This window comes from Salmo salar, chromosome ssa04 (assembly GCF_905237065.1).
Source record: "Salmo salar chromosome ssa04, Ssal_v3.1, whole genome shotgun sequence".
Classification (NCBI taxonomy): Eukaryota; Metazoa; Chordata; class Actinopteri; order Salmoniformes; family Salmonidae; genus Salmo; species Salmo salar.
In genome coordinates this window covers 86,485,933-86,500,335 of record NC_059445.1, presented here as the reverse complement: position 1 = coordinate 86,500,335, position 14,403 = coordinate 86,485,933, and the positions used below count along the sequence as shown (strand labels likewise).

Sequence of the window (14,403 nt, the reverse complement as noted above, 5' to 3'; positions counted from 1 at the left end):
TTACTCCAGAAAAAAAAAGCTGTGATTTGATTAGAGAAGCACACAAATACCTTGGATAGGTCTCGGAAGTTGCCGGGCAGAGTGAGGTCCAGCTCCTCTGACTCAAAGTTAGTGAGAACCCAGGGGAACACTGGGTACTGGTTCAGATCATTGTAGCTTCTCCCTGTGGGGGAAGAGAGAGAGTGAGTGAGTGAGTGAGTGAGGGAGGGAGGGAGGGAGGGAGGGAGGGAGGGAGGGAGGGAGGGAGGGAGGAAGAGGGAGGGAGAGAGGAAGAGGGAGAACACAGAGAGAGAGAGAGAGGGAGTGAGTGTGTGAGTGAGTGAGTGAGTGAGTGAGTGAGTGAGGGAGAGAGGGAGGGAGGGAGGGAGGGAGGGAGGGAGGGAGAGAGAGAAAGTAAATGCCGCTCATCACAACAACGTACAGTAAGTCTAGAGCTAGGGGAAAGGCTGTAACAGAGAGTGAGATAATGATGATGATGATGAGGAGGAAGAGGAGGAGGGTAGAAATAGTAGGTCCCTCTCTTTTCACCTGCGATGGTGTTGAGGAACATGAGGTACTCAAAGTTGGAGATCTCCCTTCTCTGCCAACGCTGGGTCATGTTGGACGACTTAAACAGCTGACGAGGGGTCGCCAAGGAGATACGCCTGGAAGAGAGACACAGACACAGACACACACACACACACACACACACACACACACACACACACACACACACACGGTTAAAGATGGATTGTAGATAGCTCTAGAGAGGTATGTGTGTGTGTGTGTTCCTGTGAGTGAATGTGTTATTAACTCTACCTGGCCTGAGGCAGTCCGTAGCTGGTTCCTACTCCAACCCTGGGTAGACTGTAGACTACCCTCTTCACTGTAGCCTGGTCCGGGAAGTTGAACATCACAGACGCTGTGGGGGAGGAAATTACATCACAGGACATGAGCACGAGCACACAGGAAGTGACATCTGGAAACACTGTCCATTCATGACAGTAAGGTATAGAGTGCAGCACTGCTGACAGGAGACACAGGTGGATGAATAGGTCCGCTTTCACTTACAGATACGGCAAGCCAGGTGAAATGATCAGTCAGGTGTGTCGGCTGAACAGGTGAGTTAGTTAAAGGTGATGTCAGCTACACAGGTGAGTTAGTTAAAGGTGGTGTCAGCTACACAGGTGAGTTAGTTAAAGGTGGTGTCAGCTACACAGGTGAGTTAGTTAAAGGTGGTGTCAGCTACACAGGTGAGTTAGTTAAAGGTGGTGTCAGCTACACAGGTGAGTTAGTTAAAGGTGGTGTCGGCTGAACAGGTGAGTTAGTTAAAGGTGGTGTCGGCTACACAGGTGAGTTAGTTAAAGGTGGTGTCAGCTACACAGGTGAGTTAGTTAAAGGTGGTGTCAGCTACACAGGTGAGTTAGTTAAAGGTGGTGTCAGCTACACAGGTGAGTTAGTTAAAGGTGGTGTCAGCTACACAGGTGAGTTAGTTAAAGGTGGTGTCAGCTACACAGGTGAGTTAGTTAAAGGTGGTGTCGGCTACACAGGTGAGTTAGTTAAAGGTGATGTCGGCTACACAGGTGAGTTAGTTAAAGGTGATGTCGGCTACACAGGTGAGTTAGTTAAAGGTGATGTCTGCTACACAGGTGAGTTAGTTAAAGGTGGTGTCAGCTACACAGGTGAGTTAGTTAAAGGTGATGTCTGCTACACAGGTGAGTTAGTTAAAGGTGGTGTCAGCTACACAGGTGAGTTAGTTAAAGGTGGTGTCAGCTACACAGGTGAGTTAGTTAAAGGTGATGTCAGCTACACAGGTGAGTTAGTTAAAGGTGGTGTCAGCTGCACAGGTGAGTTAGTTAAAGGTGATGTCAGCTACACAGGTGAGTTAGTTAAAGGTGGTGTCAGCTACACAGGTGAGTTAGTTAAAGGTGATGTCAGCTACACAGGTGAGTTAGTTAAAGGTGGTGTCAGCTACACAGGTGAGTTAGTTATAGGTGGTGTCAGCTACACAGGTGAGTTAGTTAAAGGTGATGTCAGCTACACAGGTGAGTTAGTTAAAGGTGGTGTCAGCTACACAGGTGAGTTAGTTAAAGGTGGTGTCAGCTACACAGGTGAGTTAGTTAAAGGTGGTGTCGGCTACACAGGTGAGTTAGTTAAAGGTGATGTCGGCTACACAGGTGAGTTAGTTAAAGGTGATGTCGGCTACACAGGTGAGTTAGTTAAAGGTGGTGTCGGCTACACAGGTGAGTTAGTTAAAGGTGATGTCAGCTACACAGGTGAGTTAGTTAAAGGTGGTGTCGGCTACACAGGTGAGTTAGTTAAAGGTGGTGTCGGCTACACAGGTGAGTTAGTTAAAGGTGATGTCGGCTACACAGGTGAGTTAGTTAAAGGTGGTGTCAGCTACACAGGTTAGTTAGTTAAAGGTGGTGTCAGCTACACAGGTGAGTTAGTTAAAGGTGGTGTCAGCTACACAGGTGAGTTAGTTCAGGTAAGACAGGAATATAACTATGTACCTTACAGGTAAGACAGGTATATAAAGGTGTACTGTATAGGTAAGACAGGTATATAAAGGTGTACTGTATAGGTAAGACAGGTATATAAAGGTGTACTGTATAGGTAAGACAGGTATATAAAGGTGTACTGTATAGGTAAGACAGGTATATAAAGGTGTACTGTACAGGTAAGACAGGTATATAAAGGTGTACTGTACAGGTAAGACAGGTATATAAAGGTGTACTGTACAGGTAAGACAGGTATATAAAGGTGGACTGTATAGGTAAGACAGGTATATAAAGGTGTACTGTATAGGTAAGACAGGTATATAAAGGTGTAGTGTACAGGTAAGACAGGTATATAAAGGTGTACTGTACAGGTAAGACAGGTATATAAAGGTGTACTGTACAGGTATATAAAGGTGTACTGTACAGGTAAGACAGGTATATAAAGGTGTACTGTATAGGTAAGACAGGTATATAAAGGTGTACTGTACAGGTAAGACAGGTATATAAAGGTGTAGTGTACAGGTAAGACAGGTATATAAAGGTGTAGTGTACAGGTAAGACAGGTATATAAAGGTGTACTGTATAGGTAAGACAGGTATATAAAGCTGTACTGTACAGGTAAGACAGGTATATAAAGGTGGACTGTACAGGTAAGACAGGTATATAAAGGTGTACTGTATAGGTAAGACAGGTATATAAAGGTGTACTGTACAGGTAAGACAGGTATATAAAGGTGTACTGTACAGGTAAGACAGGTATATAAAGGTGTCGTGTACAGGTAAGACAGGTATATAAAGGTGTACTGTACAGGTAAGACCGGTATATAAAGCTGTACTGTATAGGTATGACAGGTATATAACGGTGTACTGTACAGGTAAGACAGGTATATAAAGGTGTACTGTACAGGTAAGACAGGTATATAAAGGTGTACTGTACAGGTAAGACAGGTATATAAAGGTGTACTGTATAGGTAAGACAGGTATATAAAGGTGTACTGTATAGGTAAGACAGGTATATAAAGGTGTACTGTACAGGTAAGACAGGTATATAAAGGTGTAGTGTACAGGTAAGACAGGTATATAAAGGTGTAGTGTACAGGTAAGACAGGTATATAAAGTTGTAGTGTATAGGTAAGACAGGTATATAAAGGTGTACTGTACAGGTAAGACAGGTATATAAAGGTGTAGTGTACAGGTAAGACAGGTATATAAAGGTGTACTGTACAGGTAAGACAGGTATATAAAGGTATACTGTACAGGTAAGACAGGTATATAAAGGTGTAGTGTACAGGTAAGACAGGTATATAAAGGAGTACAGGTAAGACAGGTATATAAAGGTGTAGTGTACAGGTAAGACAGGTATATAAAGGTGTAGTGTACAGGTAAGACAGGTATATAAAGGTGTACTGTACAGGAAAGACAGGTATATAAAGGTGTACTGTATAGGTAAGACAGGTATATAAAGGTGTACTGTACAGGTAAGACAGGTATATAAAGGTATACTGTACAGGTAAGACAGGTATATAAAGGTGTACTGTATAGGTAAGACAGGTATATAAAGGTGTAGTGTACAGGTAAGACAGGTATATAAAGGTGTAGTGTACAGGTAAGACAGGTATATAAAGGTGTACTGTACAGGTAAGACAGGTATATAAAGGTGTACTGTATAGGTAAGACAGGTATATAAAGGTGTACTGTATAGGTAAGACAGGTATATAAAGGTGTACTGTACAGGTAAGACAGCTATATAAAGGTGTAGTGTACAGGTAAGACAGGTATATAAAGGTGTACTGTACAGGTAAGACAGGTATATAAAGGTGTACTGTACAGGTAAGACAGGTATATAAAGGTGTAGTGTATAGGTAAGACAGGTATATAAAGGTGGACTGTATAGGTAAGACAGGTATATAAAGGTGGACTGTACAGGTAAGACAGGTATATAAAGGTGTACTGTACATGTAAGACAGGTATATAAAGGTGTACTGTACAGGTAAGACAGGTATATAAAGGTGTACTGTAAAGGTAAGACAGGTATATAAAGGTGTACTGTACAGGTAAGACAGGTATATAAAGGTGTAGTGTATAGGTAAGACAGGTATATAAAGGTGGACTGTATAGGTAAGACAGGTATATAAAGGTGTACTGTACAGTTAAGACAGGTATATAAAGGTGGACTGTACAGGTAAGACAGGTATATAAAGGTGTACTGTATAGGTAAGACAGGTATATAAAGGTGTACTGTACAGGTAAGACAGGTATATAAAGGTGTAGTGTATAGGTAAGACAGGTATATAAAGGTGTAGTGTATAGGTAAGACAGGTATATAAAGGTGGACCGTATAGGTAAGACAGGTATATAAAGGTGGACCCTATAGGTAAGACAGGTATATAAAGGTGGACTGTATAGGTAAGACAGGTATATAAAGGTGTACTGTACAGGTAAGACAGGTATATAAAGGTGTACTGTACAGGTAAGCCAGGTATATAAAGGTGTACTGTACAGGTAAGACAGGTATATAAAGGTGTAGTGTACAGGTAAGACAGGTATATAAAGGTGTAGTGTACAGGTAAGACAGGTATATAAAGGTGTACTGTACAGGTAAGACAGGTATATAAAGGTGTACTGTACAGGTAAGACAGGTATATAAAGGTGTACTGTATAGGTAAGACAGGTATATAAAGGTGTACTGTATAGGTAAGACAGGTATATAAAGGTGTAGTGTACAGGTAAGACAGGTATATAAAGGTGTAGTGTACAGGTAAGACAGGTATATAAAGGTGTAGTGTACAGGTAAGACAGGTATATAAAGGTGTACTGTACAGGTAAGACAGGTATATAAAGGTGTACTGTACAGGTAAGACAGGTATATAAAGGTGTACTGTACAGGTAAGACAGGTATATAAAGGTGTACTGTACAGGTAAGACAGGTATATAAAGGTGTACTGTACAGGTAAGACAGGTATATAAAGGTGTACTGTATAGGTAAGACAGGTATATAAAGTTGTAGTGTACAGGTAAGACAGGTATATAAAGGTGTAGTGTACAGGTAAGACAGGTATATAAAGGTGTAGTGTACAGGTAAGACAGGTATATAAAGGTGTAGTGTACAGGTAAGACAGGTATATAAAGGTGTAGTGTACAGGTAAGACAGGTATATAAAGGTGTAGTGTACAGGTAAGACAGGTATATAAAGGTGTAGTGTACAGGTAAGACAGGTATATAAAGGTGTAGTGTACAGGTAAGACAGGTATATAAAGGTGTACTGTACAGGTAAGACAGGTATATAAAGGTGTACTGTACAGGTAAGACAGGTATATAAAGGTGTACTGTACAGGTAAGACAGGTATATAAAGGTGTACTGTACAGGTAAGACAGGTATATAAAGGTGTACTGTACAGGTAAGACAGGTATATAAAGGTGTACTGTACAGGTAAGACAGGTATATAAAGGTGTACTGTATAGGTAAGACAGGTATATAAAGTTGTAGTGTACAGGTAAGACAGGTATATAAAGGTGTAGTGTACAGGTAAGACAGGTATATAAAGGTGTAGTGTACAGGTAAGACAGGTATATAAAGGTGTAGTGTACAGGTAAGACAGGTATATAAAGGTGTAGTGTACAGGTAAGACAGGTATATAAAGGTGTAGTGTACAGGTAAGACAGGTATATAAAGGTGTAGTGTACAGGTAAGACAGGTATATAAAGGTGTAGTGTACAGGTAAGACAGGTATATAAAGGTGTACTGTACAGGTAAGACAGGTATATAAAGGTGTACTGTACAGGTAAGACAGGTATATAAAGGTGTAGTGTACAGGTAAGACAGGTATATAAAGGTGTAGTGTACAGGTAAGACAGGTATATAAAGGTGTAGTGTACAGGTAAGACAGGTATATAAAGGTGTACTGTACAGGTAAGACAGGTATATAAAGGTGTACTGTACAGGTAAGACAGGTATATAAAGGTGTAGTGTACAGGTAAGACAGGTATATAAAGGTGTAGTGTACAGGTAAGACAGGTATATAAAGGTGTACTGTATAGGTAAGACAGGTATATAAAGGTGTAGTGTACAGGTAAGACAGGTATATAAAGGTATCTTACTGCGGTTTGCCATGAAGACCTCTAGACCAGTGTTCTGGAGCAGGTATCGTCTGGAGAAGACAGCTCTGATCTCACTGAACATCCACTTGCCATGTAGACCCTCGGAGTAGGCCAGGACCTGCACACACACACACCACACAGAGATACAGAGTGAGAATGAGTTATGTTATTGCGTTAATCTGTCCTCTCAAAGTACAGCAGAACCTGAACACTTGACACAGATCACTGTTACCATGGTGTTGTTCTCACTGTTACCATGGTGTCAATCTCACACGTTACCTTGGTGTGGATCTTCTTGAAGCTAGGGTCGTCCTCGTCCACCTCAAAGTAGATCTCAGTGGTGGTGATGGAGAGAGTCCCGTGGACCACCACTACTGGAGATACCAGCTGGGCTGGAGTACTGAGCACCACAGGGCCTAGCGCACACAGACAGACAGACAGACAGACAGACAGACAGACAGACAGACAGACAGACAGACAGACAGACAGACAGACAGAGGTATGTCAGTTCTACAAATCGGTGGTGGATGAGGTAACTTTCCTCCTTACTATGGTAGGCGTTCTGAGCAGCTGGGAAAAAAGAGCTATCTAAATCCAATCAATTATTATGTGAATTACAACAGATACAGACTGGGGCCTAGATTCTATCAGATCAGCGTTAACCAGCGTTAACAAGAGAAATGCTTGTGTTTCTAGTTCCAACAGATCAGCGTTAACCAGCGTTAACAAGAGAAATGATTGTGTTTCTAGTTCCAACAGATCAGCGTTAACCAGCGTTAACAAGAGAAATGCTTGTGTTTCTAGTTCCAACAGATCAGCGTTAACCAGCGTTAACAAGAGAAATGCTTGTGTTTCTAGTTCCAACAGATCAGCGTTAACCAGCGTTAACAAGAGAAATGATTGTGTTTCTAGTTCCAACAGATCAGCGTTAACCAGCGTTAACAAGAGAAATGATTGTGTTTCTAGTTCCAACAGATCAGCGTTAACCAGCGTTAACAAGAGAAATGCTTGTGTTTCTAGTTCCAACAGATCAGCGTTAACCAGCGTTAACAAGAGAAATGATTGTGTTTCTAGTTCCAACAGATCAGCGTTAACCAGCGTTAACAAGAGAAATGCTTGTGTTTCTAGTTCCAACAGATCAGCGTTAACCAGCGTTAACAAGAGAAATGATTGTGTTTCTAGTTCCAACAGATCAGCGTTAACCAGCGTTAACAAGAGAAATGATTGTGTTTCTAGTTCCAACAGATCAGCGTTAACCAGCGTTAACAAGAGAAATGATTGTGTTTCTAGTTCCAACAGATCAGCGTTAACCAGCGTTAACAAGAGAAATGCTTGTGTGTTAAACAAATCAAAATATATTTTATATTTGCCAAGAGTGTGCAAAGCTGTCATCAAGACAGAGGGTGGCTACTTTGAAGAATCTCAAATTTATTTTGATTTGTTTCACACTTTTTTTTGGTTACTACATGAACCCATGTGTGTTATTTCATAGTTTTCATGTCTTCACTATTATTCTACAATGTAGAAAATAGTACAAAATAAAGAAAAACCCTTGTATGAGTAGGCGCGTCCAAACTTTTGATTGGTATGTCAACATGACTCCAATATCTGGGTAATAGAAATGTAACTGGCTTCCTCATAATATACAAACTACATACATTCTGTCTAAAACATACGTGACCATTTTCCATGTACCCTTTAAATTGGGCACACGTTAAACAACATTAATTGTTTGGTGAATGGAACCTGCGATTGGTGGCAACCCAGTAACATACAGCGCTGCTGCCGTACAACCCAAACAGACAAGACAGGACACACGAAGCTCCGACAGGAAGTATGAACAAAAGGAAAAAAGCGTTAACAGAATGAACCAAAACACATTTTCTAGATTGTGAGTTTTACGATGATTCTGTGCACCGAAACAACGTTTCACTCGGGTTGGTTAGAGAAAGGAAAATAACCGGCCTTTGTGTGGAACAGATTATATGAAAATACTTTCCCATAAACCTTTTCCTACTGAACTGGGAATTAACTCTAAACAGTAGCTAACTGCACAGGAGCAATAGAATAATACAGTAATGTGCATCAAAAAATGGCAGAATGCATAAAAAAAATGGCAGAATGCATAAAAAAAATGGCAGAATGCATAAAAAAAATGGCAGAATGCATAAAAAAATGGCAGACTGCATAATGAAAATAGAACGCGCTAAAATAATGTCAGATTAGACAGTTTGCTCGTTCGTGACGAGTGGGCAGAAATCTGTTGGATGTTTAATCTATTTGGCCCGAGTGAGTTTTGTTTGATAATAATCATTTAAAAACCAAGTTTTTATAGATTCGATTAAAATCTATTTCAGTTGTTGTTGATAAATTGATTAGAGAATCAAAAACCAGATAACTTCTCCAAATTGCCTCTAGAGGTAAAAAGCTGTGGTCTGAAAACCCAGAAGCAGAAAAAAAGAAAACACACAGGAAGGTTTAATGGGTCAGACCTGCCAGGTTGTCTATCTCCTGCAGCAGACTGACAGTGTCGTCGTCTCCCTCCAGCATTAGCTCCGTCTCCAGGTTCTGACTGACCACTGATTGGCTGCGCAAGGTCTTCTTAGACTTAAGCCCCTCTTCCTCCTCCTCCGTACCTACACAACACAATGAGTACGTACAGTTGAAGTCGGAAGTTTACGTGCACCTTTACCAAATACATTTCAACTCCCGTTTTTCACAATTCCAGACATTTAATCCTAATTCAAAATTCCCTGTTTTAAGTCAGTTAGGATCACCACTTTATTTTAAGAATGTGAAATGTCAGAATAATAGTTGAGATAATGATTTATTTCAGCTTTTATTTCGTTCATCACATTCCCAGTGGGTCAGAAGTTTACATACACTCAATTAGTATTTGGTAGCATTGCCTTTAAATTGTTTAACTTGGGTCAAACGTTTCGGGTAGCCTTCCACAAGCTTCCCACAATAAGTTGTGAATTTTGGCCCATTCCTCCTGACAGAGCTGGTGTAACTGAGTCAGGTTTGTAGGCCTCCTTGCTCGCACACACTTTTCCAGTTCTGTCCACAAATTTTCTATAGGATTGAGGTCAGGACTTTGTGATGGCCACTCCAATACCTTGCCTTTGTTGTCCTTAAGCCATTTTGCCTCAACTTTGGAAGTATGCTTGGGGTCATTGTCCATTTGGAAGACCCATTTGTGACCAAGCTTTAACTTCCTGACTGATGTCTTGAGATGTTGCTTTAATATATCCACATAATTTTCCTCCCTCATGACGCCATCTATTTTGTGAAGTGCACCAGTCCCTCCTGCAGCAAAGCACCCCCACAACATGATACTGCCACCCCCGTGCTTCACGGTTGGGATGGTGTTCTTCAGCTTACAAGCCTCCCCCTTTTTCCTCCAAACATAACGATGGTCATTATGGCCAAACAGTTCTATTTTTGTTTCATCAGACCAGAGGACATTTCTCCAAAAAGTACAATCTTTGTCCCCATGTGCAGTTGCAAACCGTAGTCTGGCTTTTTTATGGAGGTTTTGGAGCAGTGGCTTCTTCCTTGCTGAGCAGCCTTTCAGGTTATGTCGATATAGGACTCATTTTACTGTGGATATAGATACTTTTGTACCCGTTTCCTCCAGCATCTTCACAAGGGCACACATGTGTGCCCTCCTTTGCTGTTGTTCTGGGATTGATTTGCACTTTTCGCACCAAAGTACGTTCATCTCTAGGAGACAGAACGCGTCTCCTTCCTGGGCGGCATGACGGCTGCGTGGTCCCATGGTGTTTATACTTGTGTACTATTCTTGTACAGATGAACGTGGTACCTTCAGGTGTTTGGAAATTTCTCCCAAGGATGAACCAGACTTGTGGAGGTCTACAATTTTTCCCATGATGTCAAGCAAAGAGGCACTGAATTTGAAGGTAGGCCTTGAAATACATCGACAGGTACACATCCAATTGACTCAAATTATGTCAATTAGCCTATCGGAAGCATCTAAAGCCATGACATCATTTTCTGGAATTTTCCAAGCTGTTTGAAGGCCCAGTCAACTTAGTGTATGTAAACTTCTGTGATACAGTGAATTATAAGTGAAATAATCTATCTGTAAACAATTGTTGGAAAAATGACTTGTGTCATGCACAAAGTAGATGTCCTAACCGACTTGCCAAAACTATAGTTTGTTTACAAGAAATGTGTGGAGTGGTTGAAAAACGAGTTTTAATGACTCCAACCTAAGTGTATTAGGTTTAGGTTTAAAAATGGTCAAGTAACTAACTAACTCACTAACTTGCTGTGTATTCTGGGATAGGTGACTGACCATAGTCCTCCAGGGCTTTAAGTGATACATCAGGGTGGGTGGAGCCAAAGGGGTTTCGTACGAATCTCCGCCTCCTCCTCAGGTCGTCCTCCCAGTAGTCCAGACGCCAGAAGTCGTGTAATTGGCTGAGGTAATAAAAGAGGTTGGTAAATAAGTTAAAGCAGCTCATGTAATTGGCTGAGAGAGAGAGAGAGAGAGAGAGAGAAAGGGGGCGGAACACAAGACTCAGTAAGGACATATTCAGATGAATAGACATAAAAGGTCACGTTAGCTCCTCCTCCTAGGCTGGGGTCTGAATGAATGATGTCACATGTCAATCAATCAAAATATGTGAGCAAGAAGACAGATACTTCCTGTTTTCCTGTCCTCCTGTCTCAAAGCTAACCTAACAGAACCCTCTACATCACAGTGACAGCCTTCCTCCCTGTCCTTCCCACTACCTCTCACCTCTGTGACATCGTGCCCCATGCCCCGTGCTTATTGGTCAGGATGTTGAGTATCTTCTGTTTCAATTGGTTGGCGGTCACATGGTCCCTGTGCTTGGCAGCACTGATCAGGTGATCACACATCTTCTCCTCCTCCCTCCTGTCAGCAGCGTACTGGGCACAGTTAGACTGGGGGGTGGTGGTGGGTGAGGGGGGGTAGAGAGAGGGACAGGAAGTGGGAAAGAAAAGAAAAAGAGTAGAGAGAGGGACAGGAAGTGGCAAAGAAAAGAAAAAGAGAGTAGAGAGAGGGACAGGAAGTGGCAAAGAAAAGAAAAAGAGAGTAGAGAGAGGGACAGGAAGTGGGAAAGAAAAGAAAAAGAGAGTAGAGAGAGGGACAGGAAGTGGGAGAGGAAAAGAGAGAGATGTTTAGATATGTAGATATATAGATATCATGTTTCAGTGGACTGGAGATTCAGACAGACAGACAGACAGACAGACAGACAGACAGACAGACAGACAGAGACAGACAGACAGACAGACAGACAGACAGACAGACAGACAGACAGACAGACAGACAGACAGACAGACAGACAGACAGACAGACAGACAGACAGACAGACAGAGACCTACAGACCTCAAACTCAGCATGTTTGTGTACGTCTTCAGCTCTCTGTCTGTTCAGGATAAACTCTGCCTCGTTGGCCACACGCACAATATGGTCCTTCATAGCATGGCACAGCAGTCTGAGGTGAGAGAGGGAAAAGAAGGGGAGAAAGATGGACAGGTGAGAGAGAGAGAGAGAGAGAGAGAGAGAGAGTGAGAGAAACAGAGTGGTAGGAGTGAGGGGGGAGGGAGAGAGGGAGAGAGAGGGACAGAGTGGGGGGGTGAGGGAAAGAGAGAAACAGAGTGGGAGGGGTGAGGGAGTGAGAGAGCCAGAGTGAAAGGGTGAGGAGAGAGAGTGGGAGGGGTAAGAGAGGGAGGGAGACAGAGTGGGGGATGAGGAAGGTAAGCAGAGGGAGAGAGAGAGAGAGACAGAATTGGGGGTCAGGGAGGGAGCGAGAGGGACAGAGTGGGGGGGTGAGGGAGAGAGAGTGGTGGGGTGAGGGAGCGAGAGGGACAGAGTGGGGGGTGAGGGAGAGAGAAACTCCTTATAGCTGTGCAGTAAGTAAGCTGATATCTGCCACACAGACATGAACATACGATTCCTGATGGTGATAATAGATTAAGCAGTATAATATAGATATATCAATGTGATAGGTGATTGATTACCTTCCCTCGTTAATGAGCTCGATGAAGGCCAGACCGGCGTTCTTCTGGATCGAGTTCTGCCACTCCTGGAAACACAACACAGACACAAGGTCACACACGGACCACTACGGACCACTACAGACCACTACGGACCACTACGGACCACTACAGACCACTACAGGCCACCACGAACCACTACAGGCCACTAATAACCACTACAGACCACTACAGACCACTACAAACCACTACAGACCACTACAGACCACTACAGACAACTGCAGACCACTACAGACAACTACAGACCACTACAGACCACTACAGACCACTGCGGACCACCGCAGACCACCACCGACCACCACGTACCACCACGGACCATGGACCACTACAGACCACCACGGACCACCACATACCACCACAGACCACTACAGACCACCACCGACCACCACGTACCACTACAGACCACCACAGACCACCACGGACCACTACAGACCACCACAGACCACTACAGACCACCACCGACCACCACATACCACCACAGACCACCACGGACGACAGACCACTACAGACCACTGATGCAGACCTTTGGAACATCTACATTTTAAAAAGTCTAATAAATCCAATATAATATAGACTACACCATCACAATAAATCCATGTAATATAGTCTACACCATCACAATAAATCCATGTACTATAGTCTACCTTCACCTTCACAATAAATCCATGTAATAGTCTACACCATCACAATAAATCCATGTACCATAGTCTACCTACACCATCACAATAAATCCATGTAATATAGTCTACACCATCACAATAAATCCATGTAATATAGTCTACCTACACCATCACAATACATCCATGTAATATAGTCTACCTACACCATCACAATAAATCCATGTTATATAGTCTACCTACACCATCACAATAAATCCATGTAATATAGTCTACACCATCACAATAAATCCATGTACTATAGTCTACCTACACCATCACAATAAATCCATGTAATATAGTCTACCTACACCATCATAATAAATCCATGTAATATAGTCTACCTACACCATCACAATAAATCCATGTAATATAGTCTACCTACACCATCACAATAAATCCATGTAATATAGTCTACCTACACCATCACAATACATCCATGTAATATAGTCTACCTACACCATCACAATAAATCCATGTAATATAGTCTACCTACACCATCACAATAAATCCATGTAATATAGTCTACCTACACCATCACAATACATCCATGTAATATAGTCTACCCACACCATCACAATAAATCCATGTAATATAGTCTACACCATCACAATAAATCCATGTAATATAGTCTACACCATCACAATAAATCCATGTACTATAGTCTACCTACACCATCACAATAACTCCATGTAATATAGTCTACCTACACCATCACAATAAATCCATGTAATATAGTCTACACCATCACAATAAATCCATGTAATATAGTCTACACCATCACAATAAATCCATGTACTATAGTCTACCTACACCATCACAATAACTCCATGTAATATAGTCTACCTACACCATCACAATAAATCCATGTACTATAGTCTACACCTTCACAATAAATCCATGTAATATAGTCTACCTACACCACCACAATAAATCCATGTAATATAGTCTACACCATCACAATAAATCCATGTAATATAGTCTACACCATCACAATAAATCCATGTGATATAGTCTACCTACACCATCACAATAAATCCATGTAATATAGTCTACACCATCACAATAAATCCATGTGATATAGTCTACCTACACCATCACAATAAATCCATGTAATAT

General features: G+C 41.9%; 1 protein-coding gene across 3 annotated transcripts in view; it reads right to left on the bottom strand.

Moving 5' to 3' along the window:
• Window positions 1-14,403, bottom strand: part of LOC106574788 (neurobeachin) — a 306,741-nt gene that overhangs the window by 32,672 nt on the left and 259,666 nt on the right. For all 3 annotated transcript variants that reach the window (XM_045717441.1, XM_045717439.1, XM_045717440.1), the window contains 10 exons: window positions 12,593-12,657; window positions 11,958-12,066; window positions 11,346-11,512; window positions 10,899-11,023; window positions 9,070-9,213; window positions 6,857-6,993; window positions 6,578-6,695; window positions 799-901; window positions 529-644; window positions 51-163 (listed from right to left, as the gene is read on the bottom strand). In XM_045717441.1, the coding sequence (XP_045573397.1) occupies window positions 51-163; window positions 529-644; window positions 799-901; window positions 6,578-6,695; window positions 6,857-6,993; window positions 9,070-9,213; window positions 10,899-11,023; window positions 11,346-11,512; window positions 11,958-12,066; window positions 12,593-12,657 (1,197 nt within the window). The remainder of the gene's footprint in view (window positions 1-50; window positions 164-528; window positions 645-798; window positions 902-6,577; window positions 6,696-6,856; window positions 6,994-9,069; window positions 9,214-10,898; window positions 11,024-11,345; window positions 11,513-11,957; window positions 12,067-12,592; window positions 12,658-14,403) is intronic.